Genomic DNA, 25,188 nt, shown 5'->3' with positions numbered 1-25,188 from the left:
AGGTCAGCCATTTCACCTCGTGACCACAGAGTCAAATGATCCGTTACAGAGGTAACAGACAGAGGAGGTCTTCTGAGCTGCAAGAGAGAATACAACAGGAAGAAGAGAGCTAGTTAAACAGAGCCCCCAGACAATTTTTTAAATCAAAGTTACTACACTTAGTTTAAGATCAGTCTGGGTCAAAACACTACTATACATGCTCACTGCCCTTTAATATAGGAATTATTTTATGGAATTACGGAATTAAAATGCCCAAATTAAATGGTGAGATCAACTTGTCACCACTTTCAGATTTCACGTTGAAACGTTCACTGATTGATCCCTGTTTCAGCACTCTGGATTTTCTTCTTCTGGGGCACCAAGATTCCAATACTTTGTGTAAATCTGTGAAACTGTGACAAGGTTTGAAAAACCGTTATGTCAGGGAAGTGACTTAGAGTGTATAAAACAAAGTACAGTATACATTTTATTTTGACGCCATAATGAACACATGCATGACAGGCAGAAGCGCCAGATACAGCCCAGCCAGCCAGGCAGACTGCAAGAAGAATAACATAAAACAAGGGCTCATGCATGTGGATGTCACTTACAGTAATCTATATGACTAAAACTCAAAACACATTGTTGACTTACTTGGATGTATCGCCCCACTAATGTTTGGATGTTTCTATGGAATAAAGCGAAAATAAATGTTTTAAATGTAGTCTAAACATTATGTAAACCTGAAGAGTACTGAGCAGGTGGATCTAGGGGTGTGGGGTTACAAATATTTTGACAACACAATAATGATTCCCCCAGTCATGGTAGATATATAATATTCTAGTAGGCTATAGTCTAGTCCCCACTGGACTGATCATTCCCAGGGGTCTGTTTTAAAAGGGTTCTGAGTCTGTGTGTGGGACAGTAGAGATTTTAGCATATAAATCTTGGTGGAGCAAAAAAATGTAATAAAGTGGGATGCATGGTGGCAAAGCCTCTACACAACACATTCATTGCACTATAATGGTGACAAACGGTGCCCACAAACTGTTAGGGCTTACATAAATCTGTCCCAAATGCAGTCCCAACATCTTACCACTGCTACACCTGGCTATCAGCGGAGCCTTGTCTGACAGCTAAAACAGTTCATTCAGCCTCATTTTACTGCCTTTAAAAAAAACATAGCTGATATGGCTGACTTGCTTAATAACCTCTACGAGATCGGTGTCCCTAAACCGGTTGCTCAATATGCGATAATGTGACTAGCCAACCTTCCGGGACATAGACATATCTCTTCGGGCAGAAAGCATAAATTCTTGTTAATCTAACTGCAGTGTCCAATTTACAGCAGCCATTACAGAAAAAAATACCATGCTATTGTTTGAGGATAGTGCACAACAAAACACTTTTATCACGGCAACTGGTTTGATACATTCACCTCTGAAGGTAAATAATGTACTCACATTTGAGTAATCTTGCTCTGATTTGTCATCCTGAAGGTCCCAAAGATAAAATGTAGCATAATTTTGTTTGATAAAATCCATGTTTATATTCAAATGTAGGAACTGGGGTCTACAGTTTGACCCCACTGCTGTCTCTGGCTCCACACTCACCCTGCCTATGCCATCTAGATGTGTGAAAGTTAGTGTATTTTCTGTAGGGAAGCTAATGATTCATCATGTATGACATTCCTGGGAGTGTTTAAACTTAAATGTTTTATTACCTTAGCATTTTATATGTTCTCTATAATTATGTACTTGAATATGTATAAACTGACCAATTCTGCACATTTGGGCAAACTCCTGGCAGACATGATACAAAATATTGTGTAGTGATGTAATTATTCACTTAATCAGTCTGAAACTTTACACACACGGCTGCCATCTTGTGGACAAAATATAAATTACACCTAGGATCCTAACTCAAGGTAATGTGTTATATTCTCCTACATTCATTTCACATTTCCACAAACTTCAAAGTGTTTCGTTTCAAATAGTATCAATAATATGCATATCCTTGCTTCAGGTCCTGTGCTACAGGCAGCTAGTTGGTTATGTCATTTTAGGCCAAATTTGAGAGATTGGGTGTGCCATTGGGCGGCGCACAATTGGCCCAGCATTGTCTGGGTTTGGTTGGGGTAGGCCGTCATTGTAAATAAGAATTTGTTCTTAACTAACTTGCCTAGTTAAAGTAAAGGTTAAATAATTTTTTAAAAAGATTCTCTGGTCTGATGAAACCAAGATTGAACTCTTTGGCCTAAATGCCAAGTGTCACATATGGAGGAAACCCGGCACCATCTCTACGGTGAAGCATGGTAGTGGAAGCATCATGCTGTGGGGATTCTTTTCAGTGGCAGGGACTGGGAGACTAGTCAGGATCAAGGGAAAGATGAACGGAGCAAAGTACAGAGAGATCCTTGATGAAAATCTGCTCCAGAGTGCTCAGGACCTCAGTCTGGGTCGAAGGTTCACCTTCCAACAGGACAACGACCCTAAGCACACATCCCCCAAAAAATGCCCTGGTGGCTTCGGAACAAGTCTCTGAATGTCCTTGAGTGGCCCAGCCAGAGCCCAGACTTAAACCCGATCAAACATCTCTGGAGACTTGAAAATAGATGTGCAGAAACTATCACAACCTGACAGAGCTTGAGGGATTTTGCAGAGAAGAATGGGAGAAACTCTCCAAATACAAGTGTGCCAAGCTTGTAGCGTCATACTCAAAAAGACTCGATGCTGTAATTGCTGCCAAAGGTGCTTTAACAAAGTATTGAGTAAAGGGTCTGAATCCTTATGTAAAGGTATTTACATTTTGGGATTTTAATATATATATTTTTTAAATCCATTTTGTTTTTTCATTATGGTGTGTCATGTTAAGATTGAGGATTATTATAATTTAAAAAAAATCAATTCTAGAATAAGGCTGTAACGTAAGAAAATATGGAAAATATCAAGTGGTCTGAAAACTTTCCGAAGGCAATATATACAGCCTAAATCAGTGGTTCCCAAACGTTTTATAGTCCCGACCCCTTCAAACATTCAACCTCCAGCTGTATACCCCCTGTAGCATCAGGGTCAGCGTACCTGCAAATGTTGTTTTTTTGCCTTCATTGTAAGCCTGCCACACACACACTATAGGATACATTTATTAAAAACTCTTCCCTCTACCCTCTACTTTTTTGAACATTCTGTTAAAAATCGCGCAACATTTCAGCGCCCTGCTACTCATGCCAGGAATATAGTATATGCATTTGCTTAGTCTGTGTGGATAGAAAACACTCAGACGTTTATAAAACTGGTTAAATCACTGCTGTGGCTTTACCAGAACGGCATTTACATCGAAAAGCACAGGAAAAACTGATCACTGAAAATGGAAAAATATATTGCTTGCGCGACTTGAACCCATTGATAAAGGTGAACCACAATTAATTGACTGAGGTTGCAGTACCTACAGCTTCCACACGGTGTCTAGAGTCTTGTCATTTCCCTACGAGTTTTTTTCTTGGTCAAACACATGCAAGGCAGCGCATTTCTTCAGGTCTAGGACCGGATATTTTGGTTGAGTTTCTAGCCGGACATTTTTCCAGACGGACAGCTAATGATTTTTACATCGCCTCCTGATGAATTTTATCGCTTATTAACGTTTACTAATACCTAAAGTTGCATTACAAAAGTATTTCGAAGTGTTTTGTGAAAGTTTATCGTCGACTTTTTGAATTTTAAAAAATGACGTTACGTTTTGAAACGATGTTTTTTTCGTTTATCACACAGTCTACATATAACGATATCTAGGCTTTATATGGACCGATTTAATCGAAATAAAGACCCAATGGTGTTTATGGGACATCTAGGAGTGCCAACAAAGAAGATGGTGAAAGGTAATGAATGTTTTCTATTTTATTGTGCGGTTTGTGTAACGCCGAAATGCTAATTATTTTGTTTACGTCCCCTGTGGGTCTTTTGTGTTGTAGTGTATTGTTGAATGCTATCATATAATAGCTTCTCATGCTTTCGCCGAAAAGCATTTTAAAAATCTGACTTGTTGCCTGGATTCACAACGAGTGTAGCTTTAATTCGATACCCTGCATGTGTATTTTAATGAACGTTTGAGTTTTAACTAATACTATTAGCATTTAGCGTAGCGCATTTGCATTTCCAGAGCTCTAGTTGGGACGCAAGCGTCCCGAGTAGAGGGAAGAGGATAAGAATGAGTGAGTTTTTGTCACCACCTGGCTCGTGGGAAGTGACAAAGAGCTCCTATAGGACCAGGGCAAAAATAATAATATAATCAATCATGTTGCTCTTTATTACATATAAACCTTATTTGTTCATCAATATGGTGAATAACTCACCACAGGTTAATGAGAAGTGTGTATTTGAAAGGATGAAAATAACTATGCAATGATGGGTTGTATTGGAGACAGTCTCAGTCTTAAATAATTTTCTACACACAGTCTGTGCCTGTATTTAGTTTTCATGCTACGGAGGGCCGAGAATCCACTCTCACATAGGTACTGTACATGGTTGCAAATGGCATCAGTGTCTTAACAGCTCAATTTGCCAAGGCAAGAAACTCTGAGTGCAGCCCTATCCAGAAATCTGGCAGTGGCCTCTGATTAAATTCAGTTTTCACAGAACCGCTTGTTGCAATTTCGATAAGGCTCTCTTGGTCAGATATCGGTGGACTGGAGGCAGGGCATGAAAGGGATAATGAATCCAGTTGTTTGTGTCGTCCATTTCGTTTCGGGAAAGTACCTGTGTAATTGTGCACCCAGCTCACTCAGGTGCTTCGCTATATCACATTTGACATTGTCCGTAAGCTTGAGTTCATTTGCACACAAAAATCATACAATGATGGAAAGACCTGTGTGTTGTCCTTGATAATGCAGACAGAAAAGAGCTCCAACTTCTTAATCATAGTCTCAATTTTGTCCCGCACATTGAATATAGTTGCGGAGAGTCCCTGTAATCCTAGATTCAGATCATTCAGGTGAGAAAAAACATCACCCAGATAGGCCAGTCGTGTGAGAAACTCATCATAATGCAAACGGTCAGACAAGTGAAAATGATGGTCAGTAAAGAAAACTTTAAGCTTGTCTCTCAATTTTAAAAAATGAGGAAAAAACTAGAAAAAAACTCACCTAAATGCATAGCTCTGTTGGAACATATAAATGTACTGTTTGAAAATGTGAAGATCTATATTTAATTAAAAAAACATTTTTTAATATAAAAACATGTTTTATGTGAATCACATTTTTATTTGGTGTACACCGACGGCATTGCGCTTGTACCCCAGTTTGGGAATACCTGGACTAGAGCTACAAAATCAAATTTCTCCGGGTGATTTAATGCTTAATAAAACAATCAAAATAGTACCGACATCACAAAAACGTTCTGCAGAAAAATCCACAAAAAATGTCTACGACTGTGAAGCCATTCCCATAAACCTGCGTAGACTACAGCTATCCAACTAATGTTTTTCTTTTTAGCTGAACTATGCATCAATCAGAGAATTGTGTAATTGTCTAATATAAACATTTTTACTCATAGGGTTAGCCAAATGAGCATATGGTATTTGGTCCGTCATACACTTGTCAGTGGCATTAAGTCGAAGTCTTTTGTGTGGTTGGATATTGGCCTGCAGTAGGTGTCATTAGTACTGTTCTTAATAACAATTACAGAGGTTAACAAATGCTAACATATGTGCTATTGTCAATTATCTTCAGTTATTGTCACGCCCTGATCTGTTTCTCATGTCCTTGTCTCTCGACTCCCTCCAGGTGTCGCTTATTTTCTCCGGTGTATTTATTTCCTGTCTCTCTGTGTCTGTTCGTCTTGCTCCCGGTTTTGACCTTTGCCCGTTTTTCTGGACTCCATTCCCGACTGCCTGACCATTCTGCCTGCCCTGACCTCGAGCCTGCCTGCCATTCGTTACCTCTGGAACTCTGAACTGGTTTTGACCTTTTGCCTGTCCATGACCATTCTCTTGCCTACCCCTTTTGGATTGTTAATAAATATCTTGGACTCTAAACATCTGCCTCCTGTGTCTGCATCTGGGTCTCGCCTTGTGCCCTCATAGTTATATTTATAGACATAGAACAGAAGTAACCTCGCTCTCAGTACAAAAGTATTTCTCACTCAAGCTTATAGAAAATAAATATTGATAAGCGTTACATAAATGGTACACAGGTAAGACGTGTGTGATCTTAATGGTCATTCGCTGTTGTGATGGACAGTGTGAGCAGTCTTTATGATCATAAACAAACCAATCGTATTTGATAGTTTGCCAAATTCAAAAGGCCTATTCCGAAGAGTTGCATTTTCCACAAACGTTTATTTTCACTCTGAAAAGCTGGAAAATAACTTGTCCTTGATGTAACACATAATATAATATTAACTTTGCTGATAGGTTTGACATTTTCAGAAATGAGCAGTCGCAGAGTAGACCTGCTCGTTCCTGGACAACACAAAGACGAAATGTAACCGCTACGTTTAGGGTTAGTCTTCTTAGGGCAGGAGTCCAGCGCTTCACTGCTGCAGGCAGTAAGAATATTTTAGTGCTATAGATTCATTTGCCACCGTTGTTGTTGTTGTTACATTCGTAAGCAGTATGCCCTTATTCAAAACCATTTTTTAAATTAACATTTGCCTTTTAGATGTCATACCGCTCAGAGAATAGTGGTCCCAAGAGCACAATCTGATGAGCTGATGAGGGTGGTCCCTCAAGATAATTTCTCTGGCTGCTAATGAGTTCCATCCATTCCTCTGCAATATTTGAGGGACCTGATTGGCAACAATGCCTTTCTTGCAACTCTCAATGTGAACTCTCACTTTTACACCAACAAAGGCACGTTTGTTTATGGCAATATGTAGGACTTCAGTACGAAGTGATTTTTGTATGTTATGTAATGTGTCCTTTATTTACTGTTTATCTTCTGTGTGACAGCACTCTATGATGGCGTATACAAGCAGGTGGGCTGCATGTTTGCTGTCTGTCTGGTACATGGGGGTGTAGAGCCACAATTTCTTTCAGAGAGGCTATACAGGCACGTGTGTGGCCTACAACCTCCTGTGCCAGAACTGAAAGAAATGGTGGAATATGACTTCAGAGAGAAGTTGGAGAAGGTAAGTCACTTTATACTGTGATGGATGTGATGTTCCTGTTCATTTTCAGTAAAAAAAAATATTAGGCTTGTAGTTGTTTATGAATACTTTTCCACGTTGATTTGGTTTCCTTTTGTTGGCAGTCAATCTTTTTAAGGGTATTGATAATCAGTTTAGTGTTTTGCTAATTTGTCAAAAACACTGTTATTGAGCTATCTAAGATCCAGTTAGCACAAACTGTTGACAAGCCACAGGAAGCAGTCATGGAGGCCTCCGAACAACTGATCATGTTGGGTTCAATGCGATACATTTGGACATTGGAGGAGAGGGATGCCCTGGTGGAGTCAGCCACAAAGTTCTACTTAGAAAGCAGGCTCCGGGATGTTCTTGAGCCGTGAGTTTCCATATATCTAAGGAATATCATAAGCTGAGTTAAATTCTTCAGGGCAAATTCATTATGTGACTTTTTTAAAAACGTTATAGATTCAAAGAGGGTCTGGAGTGTCTAGGTCTCCTGCCTTACATGAATAGACACTCAGGCCTCTTCAGAGAGGTTTTCATCTACACTGAGCCTCTTTTGGCCAAAGACAAAGCTTCTCTCTGCAAAGCAGAGCTCTCCCCACATGGTACCAATCAAAAAGCAATAGAGAGCAGAATCGTATGTTTCCGAAGGGACTGGCTGCTGGAGGTGGAAAGTTAGATGCAAAACCATGATCATTAAAGTTACACGGCCCACGTCAAAATGTATCACCTAATCACTGTCCCACAGCTGTGGGACAGCATTTTATAGCCTTGTTCTTTCATGCCCCCCCCTAAGAACGTAATAGATCAATTAAATCCCTAACTACTTTCACTTAGAGTATTGTGTTCTCCAATAAGTGTTAATTATGGACTTTAATGCCCCATCCCCCTTATTTTTTCAGAGGGGAACGCATACCATTTATTAACACTGGAGGAGGTTCTCATTTTCACTTCGGGGGCTTCGGCCATTCCTAGGCTGGAATTCCCAGTGGAGCCAGAGCTACAGTTCTTACACAAACAAGAGAATGAGGATGCCAGGATCTTCCCGGAAGCAAATACATGCAGCATTGTTTTAAGGCTGCCAATACACCCTAGTAAAGTTCGGAATGCTGCAGCCAATGTTAATTGGTGATGTGTCCCAAGAGGATTGATATATTATGAAAGTTTCAGACAGGATCGGCCATCAGCAAAAGAAAGTCGTTTAGCGAAGGTTTTCAAAAACATTACAACCAACCAGAATCGGTTGAACACAGTAATACATAATGCAGCTTTAATATTTTAATAAATGTAAGATTTCTTAGTAGAGTGGGTAAACGGAGCATTATGCTAAGTAGTTAAGTCATGTATGTCAACTGACTATAATGTTACAATATGTTCAATGTTACCATAAATAAATCTTACAGTAAATATGGACAACATTTCCTTTACATGTGTTACGGCAATAAAAGACACTGTAGTTGGAACATAGGTTGTGGTGCAGCAAGTTGATGAGGAAAGTGGAGGTGCACTGGTGGGACTTTGAGTGAAGTGACTGAGGGCAGAAATGGATATCAGGGTGCCCAGGAACTTGAAGCTGCTTGTTCATCTCCATGTCAATGTACAGTAGATGGGAGAATGGTCAAGTCTCACCATCTACTTTGTTTTGCTTAGGCTGTTGTCCTATCACCATTATGTCAGATCCCACAGCACCTTCATGTACTCGTGATCAGGTGGTACCATGGTATTGTCGTCAGCATGTTTAGGTGTTGCGTCCATTCTGGGGATACACATTCTTGTGATAATGTAAAAAATGTAATTCGTTTTACAGGGTTTACACCCAGAGGCCTGAGTCTGCTAACCAGTTTGTGGGTCAGGATGGTGTTGAAAGCAGAGCTATAAAAGAAACCACGCTCTGACGTAGGTAAAAATGCATAATTGACAAATGTGTTGGGACAATAGGCAAATTGGAGTTGGGCAAGTGAATTTTTGCTGCCATGTGCAACACGATATCTATTGTTCCAGTTAACATCGATATCGACTGGGCTGCAGTGAAGATGGTAAGAAGCTTTGATATCATGGGGACCTAACTCCTAACGTCCTTTCCTGGTACACCCACACAGACACCGCTGTCAAAAATGCCAACCAGCGGCTCTCCATCCTACGGTGGCTGAAGACGTTTTGCCTGACGTCAAACATTAACAAGAGTGTCGGATTGAAGTGTCTGGAAAAAATGTAAACAACCATAAGAGCAGATCCCTTTTTTAAAATATTTACTGGCGCAGTGGTTTTTAAATCATTCCTAATTGTAGTCACTTTCAATTAATTTATTGACTCCAAGAACCGTAGATTGTTTGTAGTTCATTACATTAACGCACAACTGACATTAAACGTTGCTTGACAATAGATTGGGATACATGTTTTAATAGCATTGGATATTTGATTGGGCTTAATGTTGCATACCTTGCCGTGTTGCGCATTCCAACCAGGTCATAATCACCAGAATGAACTGTGATACTTGATGAATCAGGTCTTCTCTACTGCTTTATCAGCCTCTCCCTTGCCCACTCCAAGCTCCTCTTCATGGCTCCCTTCTGCAAGACACAATTGTGTGAAAATAAAGCAGAAGGAACCCTATTCCTTTGTAGCAGTACTATATAGTACTGGGTATATGCCTGATGAAGTTGTTATTTTACCCTAATAGGCATTGATGGAATGTAAATATTCAAAAAACGAAGTGAACGTCCACATTAAAGTCTATTCTGTTCGAAAACGGATATGTTGTAGATGTTAGCAAAGGTTTTACAAGGTTGTCACTGGACAAATTTGTTTTATGTGAGCTTTTCAGTGTCTTCGTGCTAATCGTGAGCTAGCGCAGCTAACGCTAGCATTGAAATGACAGCCAGTCAGGCTGAAGAAGTTGCCTACCTTCAGCTGTTGTTTTGCTTAAATACAAGGTTTTGGGCAAAAAACGTAACTCAAAAACATGTCCTTCAATGCTGGCCGATAAGTCACATTTAGGTAGCTTGTCTTCCTTTAGTCTATGATAAAGCAAAATAGAGACAACATAGTACAAAAATCAACTACCAGGATTATGAGTAGGGTGTTTTTGGAGTATCTCTGTTGTCTAATCTATATATGCCTGGCCCTGCATTCAAGCAACAATCTTGCTATCATGTAATTTACCTCGAAAGTGTTAACATAGTCCAATGTGTTCCCATGGCTGTTGTAGTTGATGTTTTTTCATCAGAGCTTTTAATAAAACACAAGATGGCGCCGTTCACTGCGGTTAGCAGTATGGCCGGGCAGAGGTTGAGGCTAACTATAATATAATATGGCCGGGGTTCGAGGCTACCTACGTTAGCTAAATTAGCTAGCCAGTATATGACTTTGTTTATGCTAAGCACGGCTGATCCTGGTGCTTGATTGTTAGCTGAATTTTATAGCCAGTGATGAGAAACAGATCTTTCCACTGCAAACTAGCTGATAAACATTATGATTCAGTAACAACAATTTTCAAAGACAAAATCGTTATCTTGTGAAGGTTCATACTCTGCTAGCAGTGGAAAAGGAAGTTCCTTCAAACTGTGAAATCTGGTTGAAAGGAGGACCTAGGGAAATTGGATGGTAAAAGAACATTAAAGAACGGCTAAATTAGCATGTGTCCGTGTATATTTCGCAGCTGTGGGCGTTAATTTGACATGTGCAGGACTGCTTGCAGACGTTTATTTAGCACATGCTGGACCACCTGCAAGCACATTTGCGTGAGCTTAATTTAGCGAGTGAAGACGCTAATTTAACGTGCACGTGTTCATTTAGTGCCTGCACCTGCTTACTTTACATAAGTAGCGTTAAAAAATATTGTTTTGACCATGTGCTTTATGACCCAAACAGCGAAATAGACTGCTGCAACTGGTGGTACACGACTCCAGGATTTTTGTATTCGACCCGGACTCCTGTGTTTCCCAAAACATGCTGAAACGAATGCGCACACACGTACACACCACCTCATTATTGCATATTCATATTAGGAATAATACATGTGTATTCTAGAGAGGACTTGCATGTGCATGATACTGCCCATTTGCTTATCAACTTATAAAAAGGCATTTTATTTGAAAACATATGTATAAACTAGAATATTTCAGTGACATTTCTGCTGTACGCAGCCTTGACAGCTCCCTTGGTTTTAGGCATCGCACTCTCTTCGTTGATAGGCATATTCTTTGACGATAGCTTGTGTAATTTAAATAGCCTAAAACCAGAGAAGAAGAGGCGAAGTAAACAGGTAAGTTAAGTGTTATAATAATTAACACTGTACATTTTTTACAAAAAAGAAATGAAAGACAAAACAAGAACCCTGTCTAACATGAATAAATTAGACTAATTCAATCCCTTCGACAGGCGCGTAGGCCTATGTCAAAATGCAATTAAAAAAACAACAGTAGCACCAATTACACATTTACAAAAATTGCAGGGTTAACTCATGCCCATTCACAGAGACAGCGGAACAATGTTTTCACAGTTGGGTGCAGAAAAAAAGTTCCAAACAACCAGTTGACTGGTTTTAAAGAAATAAAAAACTGTGATAACAATCAAACATATTTCTCATAAGATTTCAGTTTGCCTTCAAGAAAAGGTTCCTGGAGTATCCTTTAGGCGTTCTTCAAATTGAAACGGTGGGGGTACCCCTATAAGTTCTTTGAAGAACCCTTTTTAATGGATCCTCAAAGAACCTTTTGAATAAAATTTGAGTAATTGTTTTACATACCCCACCAGCCCAGTTATTATTATTATTATTATTCATTATAGTATGCATAATAATAACAACACAATCTTCTAGTTCTCAGTGTTTGTTATGATTTTAGTAGCAAAGTCCAATGGGTATATCCTCTGGCGTGTTGATGTTCTCCGTATCCATAGCCAGAATGATTTTGCAGCGAATGGTGATCAAGCAGGTTTCCTGTTATATTCATCAGAGGTGTAGGTATATGCCTCCTTGTCTGTATACAGACACAAAAGTGAGCATTTTTTGGCAAAAAAAAACCCGATACCGATAACCGATATTTAAAAACGTAAGCATTCTAGTACAGTTAAATAGTTAACACACCCACATGGACGCAGCGGTCTAAGGCACTGCATCTCAGTGCAAGAGGCGTCCCTACAGTCCCTGGTTCGAATCCAGGCTGTATCACATCCGGCAGTGATTGGGAGTCCCATAGGGCGGCGCACAATTGGCCCAGCATCGTCTGGGTTTGGCAGGGGTAGGCCATCATTGTAAATAAGAATTTGTTCTTAACTGACTTGCCTAGTTAAATAAAGGTTACACACACACACACACACACACACACACTGACCAAAAAGTTATTTTGTTGGCAATTACCTATGTCCCCATTACCAGTAAAACATAATCAAAAGCTATTTCTTTCACTTACTTGCTGTTGTAAGGGTTTTCGTCGGGAGAAAGAGAGGAGGACCAAAGCGCAGTGTGGGAAGTGTTCATGATGATTTTAATAAAAGAAAGCATTGAACACTGAATCAATCCAAAAACGATGACGTGTATTTACAAAACCGAAACAGTACCTTGTGGTCCAAACACTCACATGGAAACAAACACCCACAAACCAAAAGTGAAAACCAGGCTACCTAAGTATGATTCTCAATCAGGGACAACAATTGACAGCTGCCTCTGATTGAGAACCATACTAGGCCGAACTCAAAAACCAACATAGAAAAACAAACAGACTGCCACCCCAACTCACGCCCTGACCATACTAAAACAAAGACAAAAACAAAGGAACTAAGGTCAGAACGTGACAGCTGTGCTGTTTTGTTGTTCATTTGTTCAGTCGTTTCATTCTCAACCAGGATGTCTATGGAACGCCATTTGGGTCTTTGCATGTCAAAAAAATACTATTTAACACTATTGGACGTGTCAAATAACACTATTTGGTGTGTCAAATAACACTATTTGGTGTGTCAAAAAAGCTTGTTGATCAATCAGGACATGAATATAGCTAACTATATAGCTAGGTGTAATCATCTAAAATAGCCCTTATTTATAAGACAGTTCTTATTTGATTAATGGTGGTCGGACCCATCTATGTGAAGCTAGCCACAATAAGGATTAGCCACAATAATGGACTTTTCGGTTAGCCTTTAAAATAAAAGTATGGAATAATTCTACTATTTATATTAATTTGCATCATTGTCAATGACATACTTTTATTTTGAAGGCAAACCACAAATTCCACTATTGTGCCTAATCTTTATTGTGGGTAGCTTCACAACACATAACCCGGTCCGGTCTTGCCTCACTCGCCAGATGATGCTAGCTGGCTGCTTATTCGGGTTAGATTTGGGCAACAGGGTTAAGTATCTTCCGGGTTGGAGCGAGCGGTCGCATCCGAGCGCTTCGGTCTGCAGGTAGTATAACTTTTCATTACATTTCATTACATTTCATTATAGTACAACGGTTTGATTTGTCTAATCTTAGCAATTTCTTCTTAGCTAGCTACATAGCCGTCTTTGTATCAAAGATAATTGCGTAATTATCGTATTTCGTCGTCCTAACGTAGTCTACACTGCTATCTGCCCAGCAGCTAGCCAGCTAGCAAACGTCCACCGTCTTCCGAATAGCAGCACTGTAAAAACTATTACACTCAACTGAACGACTTGATTAGTGTAGTGTTAGCTAGCTACATAGTTGTCTTTGCTGTCTTCGTATCTAAGATAATTGTGTAGTTTAGAGTGTGTAGTCTTAGAGTGATTATCTTAATTTACCGAGGTTAGCTAGCCAGCTATTTGTCGTCCTTAACGTAGGAGACACTGCTAGCTAGCCAACAGCTAGCCAACGTCTACCGAATAGAACTTCCTCACTCAACAACCCGGTCGCATTCGCTCCACAGGTAGTATCACATTTTCATTTCATTTCATTACAGTACAACGGTTTGATTTGTTTGATCGTAGCTAGCTACATAGCTAGCTACATAGCAGTCTTTGTATCAAAGATAATTGTGTAGTCTAGAGCGATTTTCTAGGTTAGCTAGCCAGCTATTGTCGTTCTTTTAACGCAACGTAACGTAATCAACACTGCTAGCTAGCCAGCTAGCCCCCGAATAGCACCACTGTAGAAACACTCAACGGAACGACTTGATTAGTGTAGTGCCAACAACGCAGCCACTGCCAGCTAGCCTACAAAGTCAACAACGCAGCCACTGCCAGCTAGCCTACTTCAGCAGTACTGTATCATTTTAATCATTTTAGTCAATAAGATTCTTGCTACGTAAGCTTAACTTTCTGAACATTCGAGACGTGTAGTCCAGTTGTCATTCCAATCTCCTTTGCATTAGCGTAGCCTCTTCTGTAGCCTGTCAACTATGTGTCTGTCTATCCCTGTTCTCTCCTCTCTGCACAGACCATACAAACGCTCCACACCGCGTGGCCGCGCCACCTAATCTGGTGGTCCCAGCGCACGACCCACGTGGAGTTCCAGGTCTCCGGTAGCCTCTGGAACTGCCGATCTGCGGCCAACAAGGCAGAGTTCATCTCAGCCTATGCCTCCCTCCAGTCCCTCGACTTCTTGGCACTGACAGAAACATGGATCACCACAGATAACACTGCTACTCCTACTGCTCTCTCTTCGTCCGCCCACGTGTTCTCGCACACCCCGAGAGCTTCTGGTCAGCGGGGTGGTGGCACCGGGATCCTCATCTCTCCCAAGTGGTCATTCTCTCTTTCTCCCCTTACCCATCTGTCTATCGCCTCCTTTGAATTCCATGCTGTCACAGTTACCAGCCCTTTCAAGCTTAACATCCTTATCATTTATCGCCCTCCAGGTTCCCTCGGAGAGTTCATCAATGAGCTTGATGCATTGATAAGCTCCTTTCCTGAGGACGGCTCACCTCTCACAGTTCTGGGCGACTTTAACCTCCCCACGTTTACCTTTGACTCATTCCTCTCTGCCTCCTTCTTTCCACTCCTCTCTCTCCTCTTTTGACCTCACCCTCTCACCTTCCCCCCCTACTCACAAGGCAGGCAATACGCTCGACCTCATCTTTACTAGATGCTGTTCTTCCACTAACCTCACTGCAACTCCCCTCCAAGTCTCCGACCACTACCTTGTATCCTTTTCCCTCTCGCTCTCATCCAACACTTCCCACACTGCCCATACTCGGATGGTATCGCGCCGTCCCAACCTTCGCTCTCTCTCCCCCGCTACACTCTCCTCTTCCATCCTATCATCTCTTCCCTCTGCTCAAACCTTCTCCAACCTATCTCCTGATTCTGCCTCCTCAACCCTCCTCTCCCCCCTTTCTGCATCGTTTGACTCTCTATGTCCCCTATCCTCCAGGCCGGCTCGGTCCTCCCCTCCCGCTCCGTGGCTCGACGACTCATTGCGAGCTCACAGAACAGGGCTCCGGGCAGCCGAGCGGAAATGGAGGAAAACTCGCCTCCCTGCGGACCTGGCATCCTTTCACTCCCTCCTCTCTACATTTTCCTCTTCTGTCTCTGCTGCTAAAGCCACTTTCTACCACTCTAAATTCCAAACATCTGCCTCTAACCCTAGGAAGCTCTTTGCCACCTTCTCCTCCCTCCTGAATCCTCCTCCCCCTCCCCCTCCTCCCTCTCTGCAGATGACTTCGTCAACCATTTTGAAAAGAAGGTCGACGACATCCGATCCTCGTTTGCTAAGTCAAACGACACCGCTGGTTCTGCTCACACTGCCCTACCCTGTGCTCTGACCTCTTTCTCCCTCTCTCTCCAGATGAAATCTTGCGTCTTGTGACGGCCGGCCGCCCAACAACCTGCCCGCTTGACCCTATCCCCTCCTCTCTTCTCCAGACCATTTCCGGAGACCTTCTCCCTTACCTCACCTCGCTCATCAACTCATCCCTGACCGCTGGCTACGTCCCTTCCGTCTTCAAGAGAGCGAGAGTTGCACCCCTTCTGAAAAAACCTACACTCGATCCCTCCGATGTCAACAACTACAGACCAGTATCCCTTCTTTCTTTTCTCTCCAAAACTCTTGAACGTGCCGTCCTTGGCCAGCTCTCCCGCTATCTCTCTCAGAATGACCTTCTTGATCCAAATCAGTCAGGTTTCAAGACTAGTCATTCAACTGAGACTGCTCTTCTCTGTATCACGGAGGCGCTCCGCACTGCTAAAGCTAACTCTCTCTCCTCTGCTCTCATCCTTCTAGACCTATCGGCTGCCTTCGATACTGTGAACCATCAGATCCTCCTCTCCACCCTCTCCGAGTTGGGCATCTCCGGCGCGGCCCACGCTTGGATTGCGTCCTACCTGACAGGTCGCTCCTACCAGGTGGCGTGGCGAGAATCTGTCTCCTCACCACGCGCTCTCACCACTGGCGTCCCCCAGGGCTCTGTTCTAGGCCCTCTCCTATTCTCGCTATACACCAAGTCACTTGGCTCTGTCATAACCTCACATGGTCTCTCCTATCATTGCTATGCAGACGACACACAATTAATCTTCTCCTTTCCCCCTTCTGATGACCAGGTGGCGAATCGCATCTCTGCATGTCTGGCAGACATATCAGTGTGGATGACGGATCACCACCTCAAGCTGAACCTCGGCAAGACGGAGCTGCTCTTCCTCCCGGGAAGGACTGCCCGTTCCATGATCTCGCCATCACGGTTGACAACTCCATTGTGTCCTCCTCCCAGAGCGCTAAGAACCTTGGCGTGATCCTGGACAACACCCTGTCGTTCTCAACTAACATCAAGGCGGTGGCCCGTTCCTGTAGGTTCATGCTCTACAACATCCGCAGAGTACGACCCTGCCTCACACAGGAAGCGGCGCAGGTCCTAATCCAGGCACTTGTCATCTCCCGTCTGGATTACTGCAACTCGCTGTTGGCTGGGCTCCCTGCCTGTGCCATTAAACCCCTACAACTCATCCAGAACGCCGCAGCCCGTCTGGTGTTCAACCTTCCCAAGTTCTCTCACGTCACCCCGCTCCTCCGCTCTCTCCACTGGCTTCCAGTTGAAGCTCGCATCCGCTACAAGACCATGGTGCTTGCCTACGGAGCTGTGAGGGGAACGGCACCTCAGTACCTCCAGGCTCTGATCAGGCCCTACACCCAAACAAGGGCACTGCGTTCATCCACCTCTGGCCTGCTCGCCTCCCTACCACTGAGGAAGTACAGTTCCCGCGCAGCCCAGTTAAAACTGTTCGCTGCTCTGGCCCCCCAATGGTGGAACAAACTCCCTCACGACGCCAGGACAGCGGAGTCAATCACCACCTTCCGGAGACACCTGAAACCCCACCTCTTTCAGGAATACCTAGGATAGGATAAAGTAATCCTTCTCACCCCCCTTACTAGATTTAGATGCACTATTGTAAAGTGGCTGTTCCACTGGATGTCTTAAGGTGAACGCACCAATTTGTAAGTCGCTCTGGATAAGAGCGTCTGCCAAATGACTTAAATGTAATGTAAATGTTAAGTAGCTGGCTAGCTTTTTATTTTCATGAACTGAAGTTCAATTTCAATAGGTGAACAATAAGTGGCAACCTAGCAAATACTTTCTCACAAGGATTCTGAAATCATTTCTAAGAATAATGAAAATGACTGCAGTTCCTACTGGTCATACTTTTTCAAAAGACTGCTTGACTTGTTGACTGCTCGATCCACACAGCAGACATTGTGGGCTAGTTTAGGAATGCTGGGTTTTGCACATCGACGTTAAACTAGACATTTTTAGCTAATATCTGCCGATTCAGATATGTTCACCGATATATCGTACATCCCTAGTTCAGATGTCTGCATGCAATTACAGCTATCCTTCAACATATTCTTATAGCCTACATATTCTTGCCCGTTGATATCTGTTGAATTGTGTCCATTTTCTGTTTTAGAACGATGGGCACAAATATGAAAAGATAGATGGTATCATATTAAACAATATACATTTAGATTTAGGACAAACCTGATATTGAAGAGATCTTTACATTTTTCAGTTAAGTGTCTGCACCTGTTGTCCTTTCAAGATGTGTCTGTACTTGCACTCTGTGAAGCATTTATTTGGGCTGCAATCTGAGGTGCAGTTAACTCTAATGACTGTATCCTCTGCAACAGAGGTAACTCAGGGTGTTCCTTTCCTGTGGCTGTCCTCATGAGAGCCAGTTTCATCATAACGCTTGGTGGTTTTTGCGACTGCACTTGAAGGAACTTGCCAAATTCTTGACATTTTCCGCATTTACTGACCTTCATGCCTTGACCTTTTCACACATACCAACAAAGGGGTGTAATTATTCTACAGTGGTCTCTGCAGCGTACACCACTGTAGAATGTGGTTGGAACTTCAAGTTTTGGTTGATGCAACAATCAGCAATTGAGCTGCCCACACTTCTCTCACATAAAAAGTTATGTCCAGAATGTGACCAGTTTATTTTTGGATGCAATGTTCAGACATTCACAGAAGTAGCTACAGCATAACACAATCATCCAACCTGGAAAATGTAGGCTACATTTGTCCTAGTGCTAATGGAGAAAAAAATTGACATAACAAGTGGTCATAACTTTCGTCTGACAGAAACTACAATATGAATTAGCTAATAGCAATTACTATTTGTAATTAATCACATCATGGGTGAGCTCACCATTGATGTAAATAATTGAGTAAAACACTTTCTAGAAATCGAAAGTAATCCGACGATGGGTAGTTTGTGCGTGCCGCCATGTTTGTTTTTTCGCATAAACCAAAGATAAGAGGAGACACGATGAGTTTTGTCTGTTTATAGTATGCATGTATAGTATGCATGTTGAATGGGGTGTGTCTTCTAAGATCATTCACTTCCCTTCATTCACTTTCGGAAGTTTACCCGAAAGATGAGTGAACCATTCCTTCAACTCATTATAACATCTTTGGTCTGACAGATCTTTGGTCTGACAGCTGGCAAATAGCATAGCATTATCTCAGTACAACCTAAAAAAGTATTTTACACATATCATAGGTGTCCATTACAATCTATGCAATAATCACGATGCATTATTTGTCACCAGTACTTGAAAACATGTGAATAAAACTGTAAATACATTATGCTACATACATACATACTGTATACGCCTACAGTAGAAACAACACAATATACAGAAAATAAGGAACTTACTGTGATAGGAACGCACACATGTCCAAAGTTATTATTTGTAAGGAAAACAACAAGGAGGGCGCCAGCCAGAACATTTTCCAATGTGTGCAAGACTGCAAATGTCTGCAAACATGATCTGCGCAAACATTGGTGAAGTGCGTGGGCTCTCCTCAAAGAGAGAAGTTTGTCCTGCTCAGTAAAGCCTCGAACATAAATTGTCCGCAACATTGAAATGGGCTACTTCTATGTGAATTAATGAGGAGGTGGAACAAACCTTAATTAAAACTGTTAGAAAATACAACTTGTTAGAACATATTTTGAAATTGACAAGTTGAAACACAGTTTATAGATAATTAGCAGGCAGCGCGTGTTAACTGTCCTGTTGCGTAATAATCACATTTTGGAACAGTGAGTGGATTCTGACATCACGTGCATAAAACAACTCACGCTGGGGTGACCGTTAGATATATTTGGAACTCACATATGAAAAGGTTAAAGTAGGGCTATCTTCTGTATACCACCCCTATCTTGTCACAACACAACTGATTGGCTCAAATGCATTAAGAAGGAAATAAATTCCACAAATTAATTTTTAACAAGGCATACCTGTTAATTGAAATGCATTCCTGGGGATTTCCTCATGAAGCTGGTTGAGAGAATGCCAAGAGTGTGCAAAGCTGTCATCAAGGCAAAGGGAAGAATATAAAATATATTTCGATTTGTTTAACACCTTTTTGGTTACTACATGATTCCATATGTGTTATTTCATAGTTTTGATGTATTCACTATTATTATACAATGTAGAAAATATTAAAAATAAATGAGTGAGTAGGTATATCCAAACTTTTGACTGGTACTGTACATAAATACAGTCTACTATCAATGAAGGGGGCACACGCAGCAAAAACACTGCAACAAAACCGGGACACAGTGCCATTTGACAAGCCCTACTGTCTGGTAATGGTATGGGAAGTAGCTACCTTTTAGCCAATATCAGGGTGACAGTCACGGTAAGCACACGCATAAAACACATGAAGCAACAGTACATCTATCAACAATACTTTTAATAAAAAATAAAGAATTGCCAGTTTTATAACTGAAAATGTACACTTATGTGTGTAAAACTAAGTGAGATAGGACTCAGACTCATCCTCTGGCTTAAAAACATAAGTTCCAACTCTCCCAGTATCGTAGCTCAATTGTGGTAAGAAACGGAAGAAATAAAAACCTCAATCAAAACCGTCTAACAATAGCAGAACGCACCCACTTTACATTCAACACGCCCACTACTTTCCCTAAGATCTTTATAACTAAACCAAGATAGGCCACAGCCAGTCGTTTCAAATTTGAAGAAATTAGTCATTGTTGGCAGAACAAGCAAGGAGGTAGGCAGAGCCAAGCACGAGCTAGCGAGATCCTATTGGCGCGTTCTAGCATATATTTTCATATTTCCGTTAGGGAACGCCTACTCTGTGAGATGCGAGTGTGCTGTCTAGCTCCCGCCTATTCTTTCTTTGGATTGGTGGATACTTCTCATTATTGTATCTTGATTTTAATATTCGATGAGGGTTGTTATTTAACTAGGCAAGTCAGTTAAGAACAAATTATTTACAATGACGGCCTACTGGGCTTAACTGCCTTGTTCAGGGGCAGAATGACAGATTTGGAACTTGTCAGCTCAGGGATTCGATCCAGCAACCTTTCGGTTACAGGCCCATCGCACTAGGCTACATGTCGCCCCCTTTTTCAGGAAAAACCTTCTCAAACCTCAGTAGCACTGATAAACTTAAACTTTTTCCTCTTTTCTACAGATCAACCTTTTGGCCTCAATCACTATGCCTACCTTCACATTTGCTTTGATACCATAGTATCAGGGACCCAATACTCATCCCACTCTATATCTATAAACTCAGACTACCAATCAATCGAAGATTTATCTTTGCAGCTCTCACATTGGAGAGGAAGTTACCACTATAGATACTGATCTAAAATCATTTAGCATGTTACTACCTCACGGTGAAGGTTAGGATTTTTGGAGGTAATCTGATTGGAGGTAATCTGATCTGTGTCTAAAGACCTATTCGCACGGGACGAGTATTACTAAATCATTTTGGTTATGTAATTATAAACCCAGAATGTCCGTTATTCCAGAGCACGATTCGGGCGGGACTATTTTTTTCCAAACTGCCACCTCTAATTCTTTCTCTTTTTTCAATAAATTGACAGTTCTGTCTGAATCCTGGAGGTTCCATCAGCCTTCAGATGTGAGCCAAACAGCGCACTTGCACTTGATATGCATTTTTAGGCTATGGATGAGAAAGCGAACTTGTCATTTCCAAACCTTTAGCTCAGTTGTATGCTGCTTTGCGATCTATTACCAGCAAGGGTTGCATTAAATAGACGCAATATTTGTTTATGATGCATTTGGCTATGTTCAATTCATTCGCACAAAACGTTTTTACAAAAGCATTCACTGTGAAAGTTGATACATGTACTATAGGCCCTTCATATATATACTATATTCAGCACTTAACTGATTCGATAAATTAAACTACTGTTTTCTTACTCAAACCTCAAGCAACATCTGTCAAACTCAGACATTTCTCAGGGATGTCGATTCGCACGGGGCAAGTATTATCAGAGGACTTTGGAGTTTGCCAAAAAAAACAGTAGGTTAATCTGGCTGGAATTGTTACTCTCCTGCCATGTAAAAATTACTGACATGGCAGATTTGAACGGCACTAAAATGACAGAAAATTACAGATGTGCTGTTTTGTGCTTGTGCACATAATTACGTTACCCCAATAAAACGAATCCCGTCCGAATATGGCTTTAAAGCTGGCCAACTACTCCAAGTAGTGGAGAAATGAAGTGGTTAATAGCCAGCCAAAACAGATAGCAATACATACTTGTGGAAATATTCAATAACGTCGAATATAAGATAAAACATCAATGTCTGTCTATTTTGTTCATATTTTGTTCATATTTTAAGCAGATGGATTGTTTCACAGCAGCCAGAGTGATTTAATTGTCAAGCTCCGTGACTTCGGAAACACCCCTCTCCGCCCACCTCCAGTCTACTGTCCCGAGAGTGGAGTTTGCGCAATGTTATCAGCTCCGCCATTGACAGAGTCGCTGGAGAAAATTGCACATAGCCTGTCGCGTTTGTTCTTAGTAAGTATTCGACGTCTAGATCATGTATTCTCACAACTGAATTTAGTGTCGTTAATACATACGGTTGTTTACATCTACATGATTGGATTTGCATAAACTGTACGGCAGAAGTTGTCAAGCCTCCTACATCGTTAGCTAGCTTACGCACACCTAGCCAGCAGCGAGCGTGTCGTGCACGGCTGCGTCGCCCGTGTGCTCCACTCCATGGATCCAAGAATCGCCTGGTTCCAGCCAGAACAGCTCGGCCCTGCCAATAGCGCGTGGATGAATATTTGGGAAACGACACAAGGTCTGGGCAATTTGAGTTTGAGTAATCATAACAACCACGGCTCTGCTGTGTGGAACACGCCCACTACCAAGGCGAGCCCTAGTACAACGGTATCCGTGAACTGGGGCACGGGCAACGTGATTCAGAACGGAGTCCCCGACGCTGTCACGAGCAGCAGTGAGACGAGGATGCAAGGGACGATAAATCCAAAAGGCGATAATGAAATAGAACATAAATTCGACCTATTGGAAGCAAATATCAACCAGCATCCTGCGGGGAGGGGTAGTAGTGGACCTTGGGTAGTGGGTGGCACTGCGTTCGGTAGCTGGAGAGAACGAGAGAGAGAATGTGGACTTGGGAACAGACGGAGAAGAGACAACCGAGCGAGCACTTTCGGATTTAACCGCAGTTTATTGAGTATTGGCAGTAACTCTGCAGTGGACGACGCTGGGTGCCGTGGAGTTGGTTACACAGGCACGCCTTGGAAAACCAGGAACTACTCTGCAGGGATTTTGGGGTAAGGAAGGATGCCTGGGGCAGCAGAACTCCTCTATACACACGTGTCATGTTTGAACTGGCAGGATGTCAATGTATTACAGAACACAGGGAGGGACATTGGTGTGTGTGTTGCCAAGTTATAGCCACCTGATAAGTTGATCTACATGAGGAGATTTCTCACACAGAATGATCACATACTGCCTTGTCTTTTCTAGCTCGTCAGTGATAAAGATGACTTTCGCTGAACATCGTATGTACTATTCAGCAACAGTTGTTTAGAATATGTGAAGTCTTATCATAAGACTCATGCAAACACACATTTGGGATCATGTGAGTTGAAAGAGTAGGGGTCCACATTAGAGTAGACCGCTATTATTATCCTCAGTTTTGTTTCCTTCCTCAGAACATGACCAGGTAGATCTGAACTGGCACCACACAAGGCTAGCTCAGCTCTGTTACATTCCAATGACTCATCTGGTTCAGACTCCACAAACTCCTTCCTACTTGACATACTGAGAAGTTCGTGGTACAAGTGTTTTTCAGTGAGAAGCATTCCTCAATTTTCCATTTACGATTTTATAATAGTATGTGCTCCTTGAATTATGGATATTTCATTGCTATCCTATATAGTTTCAGAATCAGAAGTAGGTCCTACACCTGAAACTATTCAAATGGCTAGGGGCCCATTCTATGAGCTTTTCAGTTAACCCCACCACTGATCTGAGACCTGAACATGTAGAAATGAAACCATCCTTTTAATTTTAATCTTATCTCCTCTGCTGTATTAATAGCCTAGCGCAGGGGTCTCCAACAGTACCAGTAGCTCGCAGCACACCTATGAGTAGCTTACCAAACAATTATGTTCCACTGCAAACTGTCATAAACAAATCTCATAAGTATCAGACCCCGCAAGTTCCCAGCTACTTACTAATCAATGCAACACTGACATTATCCAGGGCTTGACATTCACTTTTTTTTTGCCTTTGGGCAAGTAGGACTGATTCTTTACTTGTCCCCCCCAAAAAAGGTGACACTTTTTAAACAATTTTTTTTTTTTTTTTACGATGCAAGGAACCACTGTACAAAATAACCTTAATTATTGTCACTGGTATTGACAATGTATCATATCTTCTGCTGTTGTGGCCTTGAGCAAGGCACTTAACCCCCCACAAATTAAAATACTACACTGATGGGCAACTGATTCAAAACCATGTGGTCTGTCAACCCTCCATTTGGAGAGCTACTATCCAACCCTGCTCAAACACACCAGTCAGCTTATCAAGGTCCAGTTGATTGCCAGATTATTATTATTATTATTTATTTTTTTACAATGTGATGTTACCCCCAATCGTTCTCCTTAATGCTGAGAGCTAAACTGAGATGCATCATGTCCCATTTTTACAGTCGGACTCACGACCTTCCAATCTCAGGGCAGACACTCTAACCACAAGGCCACTGAGATGGTCAGTTAGGCTATTCTAATAATATATATTTTTACTTTGTCAGAATTACATGGCCAGTATTGAATAGAGGAGAATCTGAGCCAATTTTGAGTGCTGCCCTAAATGCACCATCATCAAGCAGCTTAGGGAAGAGATCCTCTGTCTGTTAGCTCAGCTGCGAAAAAGGATAACATGCTTCTGAGTAAACCTCTGTAACCCAGGCAAATCGAATCTCAGTTTTAAATGCCTTCTATAGCAAAGCTGTTGCTGAGTCGGGCGGTGTTGCTCTGTCCCAATCCAACGGACAGACGTAAAAGCTCAACTTCGCGGTCCACGGGAGACTGGACACTCGCAAGGCGTAGAGGATTGGGGAGGCAGTCTGTGCACACTTTCATCTATACGAAAGATCGGATCTATCTATCTAACAGCTTTGCCCCTCTTGAGACGGACCTACCAGCCCCAGGAGTCTGCACGGATCCTGGGTGTATACTAACAGCCGGCAGGTTCCCGGTGGCACCCTCCCTAACAGCCACCACAGTTCAGCAGATCGCTTCCCCATCAGATTCCATCAACACCATTATTGTGGGCAACTCGACGGTGAGATTTTGGCCTGCTTACA

General features: G+C 42.0%; 1 protein-coding gene and 1 long non-coding RNA gene across 3 annotated transcripts in view; one reads left to right on the top strand and one right to left on the bottom strand.

Moving 5' to 3' along the window:
* Position 1: 1 nt before the first annotated feature.
* On the bottom strand, positions 2 to 18,187 carry LOC115108985 (uncharacterized). Of its 2 annotated transcripts, XR_003860451.2 has the most exons (4): positions 18,026 to 18,187; positions 9,540 to 9,670; positions 634 to 667; positions 2 to 392 (listed from the first exon to the last, which is right to left on the bottom strand). It is a non-coding gene; the product is annotated as an uncharacterized LOC115108985 (long non-coding RNA). The 2 variants fall into 2 exon arrangements; XR_003860450.2 differs by lacking the exons at positions 2 to 392; positions 634 to 667 and adding an exon at positions 8,357 to 9,300.
* A 4,080-nt stretch (positions 18,188 to 22,267) lies between these two features.
* LOC115109647 (terminal nucleotidyltransferase 4B-like) overlaps positions 22,268 to 25,188 on the top strand; it is a 59,440-nt gene continuing 56,519 nt past the window's right edge. The window contains exon 1 of the mRNA XM_065009857.1: positions 22,268 to 23,146. Within this exon, the coding sequence (XP_064865929.1) occupies positions 22,566 to 23,146 (581 nt within the window). The 5' untranslated portion in view covers positions 22,268 to 22,565. The remainder of the gene's footprint in view (positions 23,147 to 25,188) is intronic.

The sequence above is a fragment of the Oncorhynchus nerka genome, linkage group LG25, assembly GCF_034236695.1.
Source record: "Oncorhynchus nerka isolate Pitt River linkage group LG25, Oner_Uvic_2.0, whole genome shotgun sequence".
Taxonomy (NCBI): Eukaryota; Metazoa; Chordata; class Actinopteri; order Salmoniformes; family Salmonidae; genus Oncorhynchus; species Oncorhynchus nerka.
The sequence above is the reverse complement of the archived record's forward strand: the minus strand, read 5'-3'. Positions and strand labels throughout refer to the sequence as shown.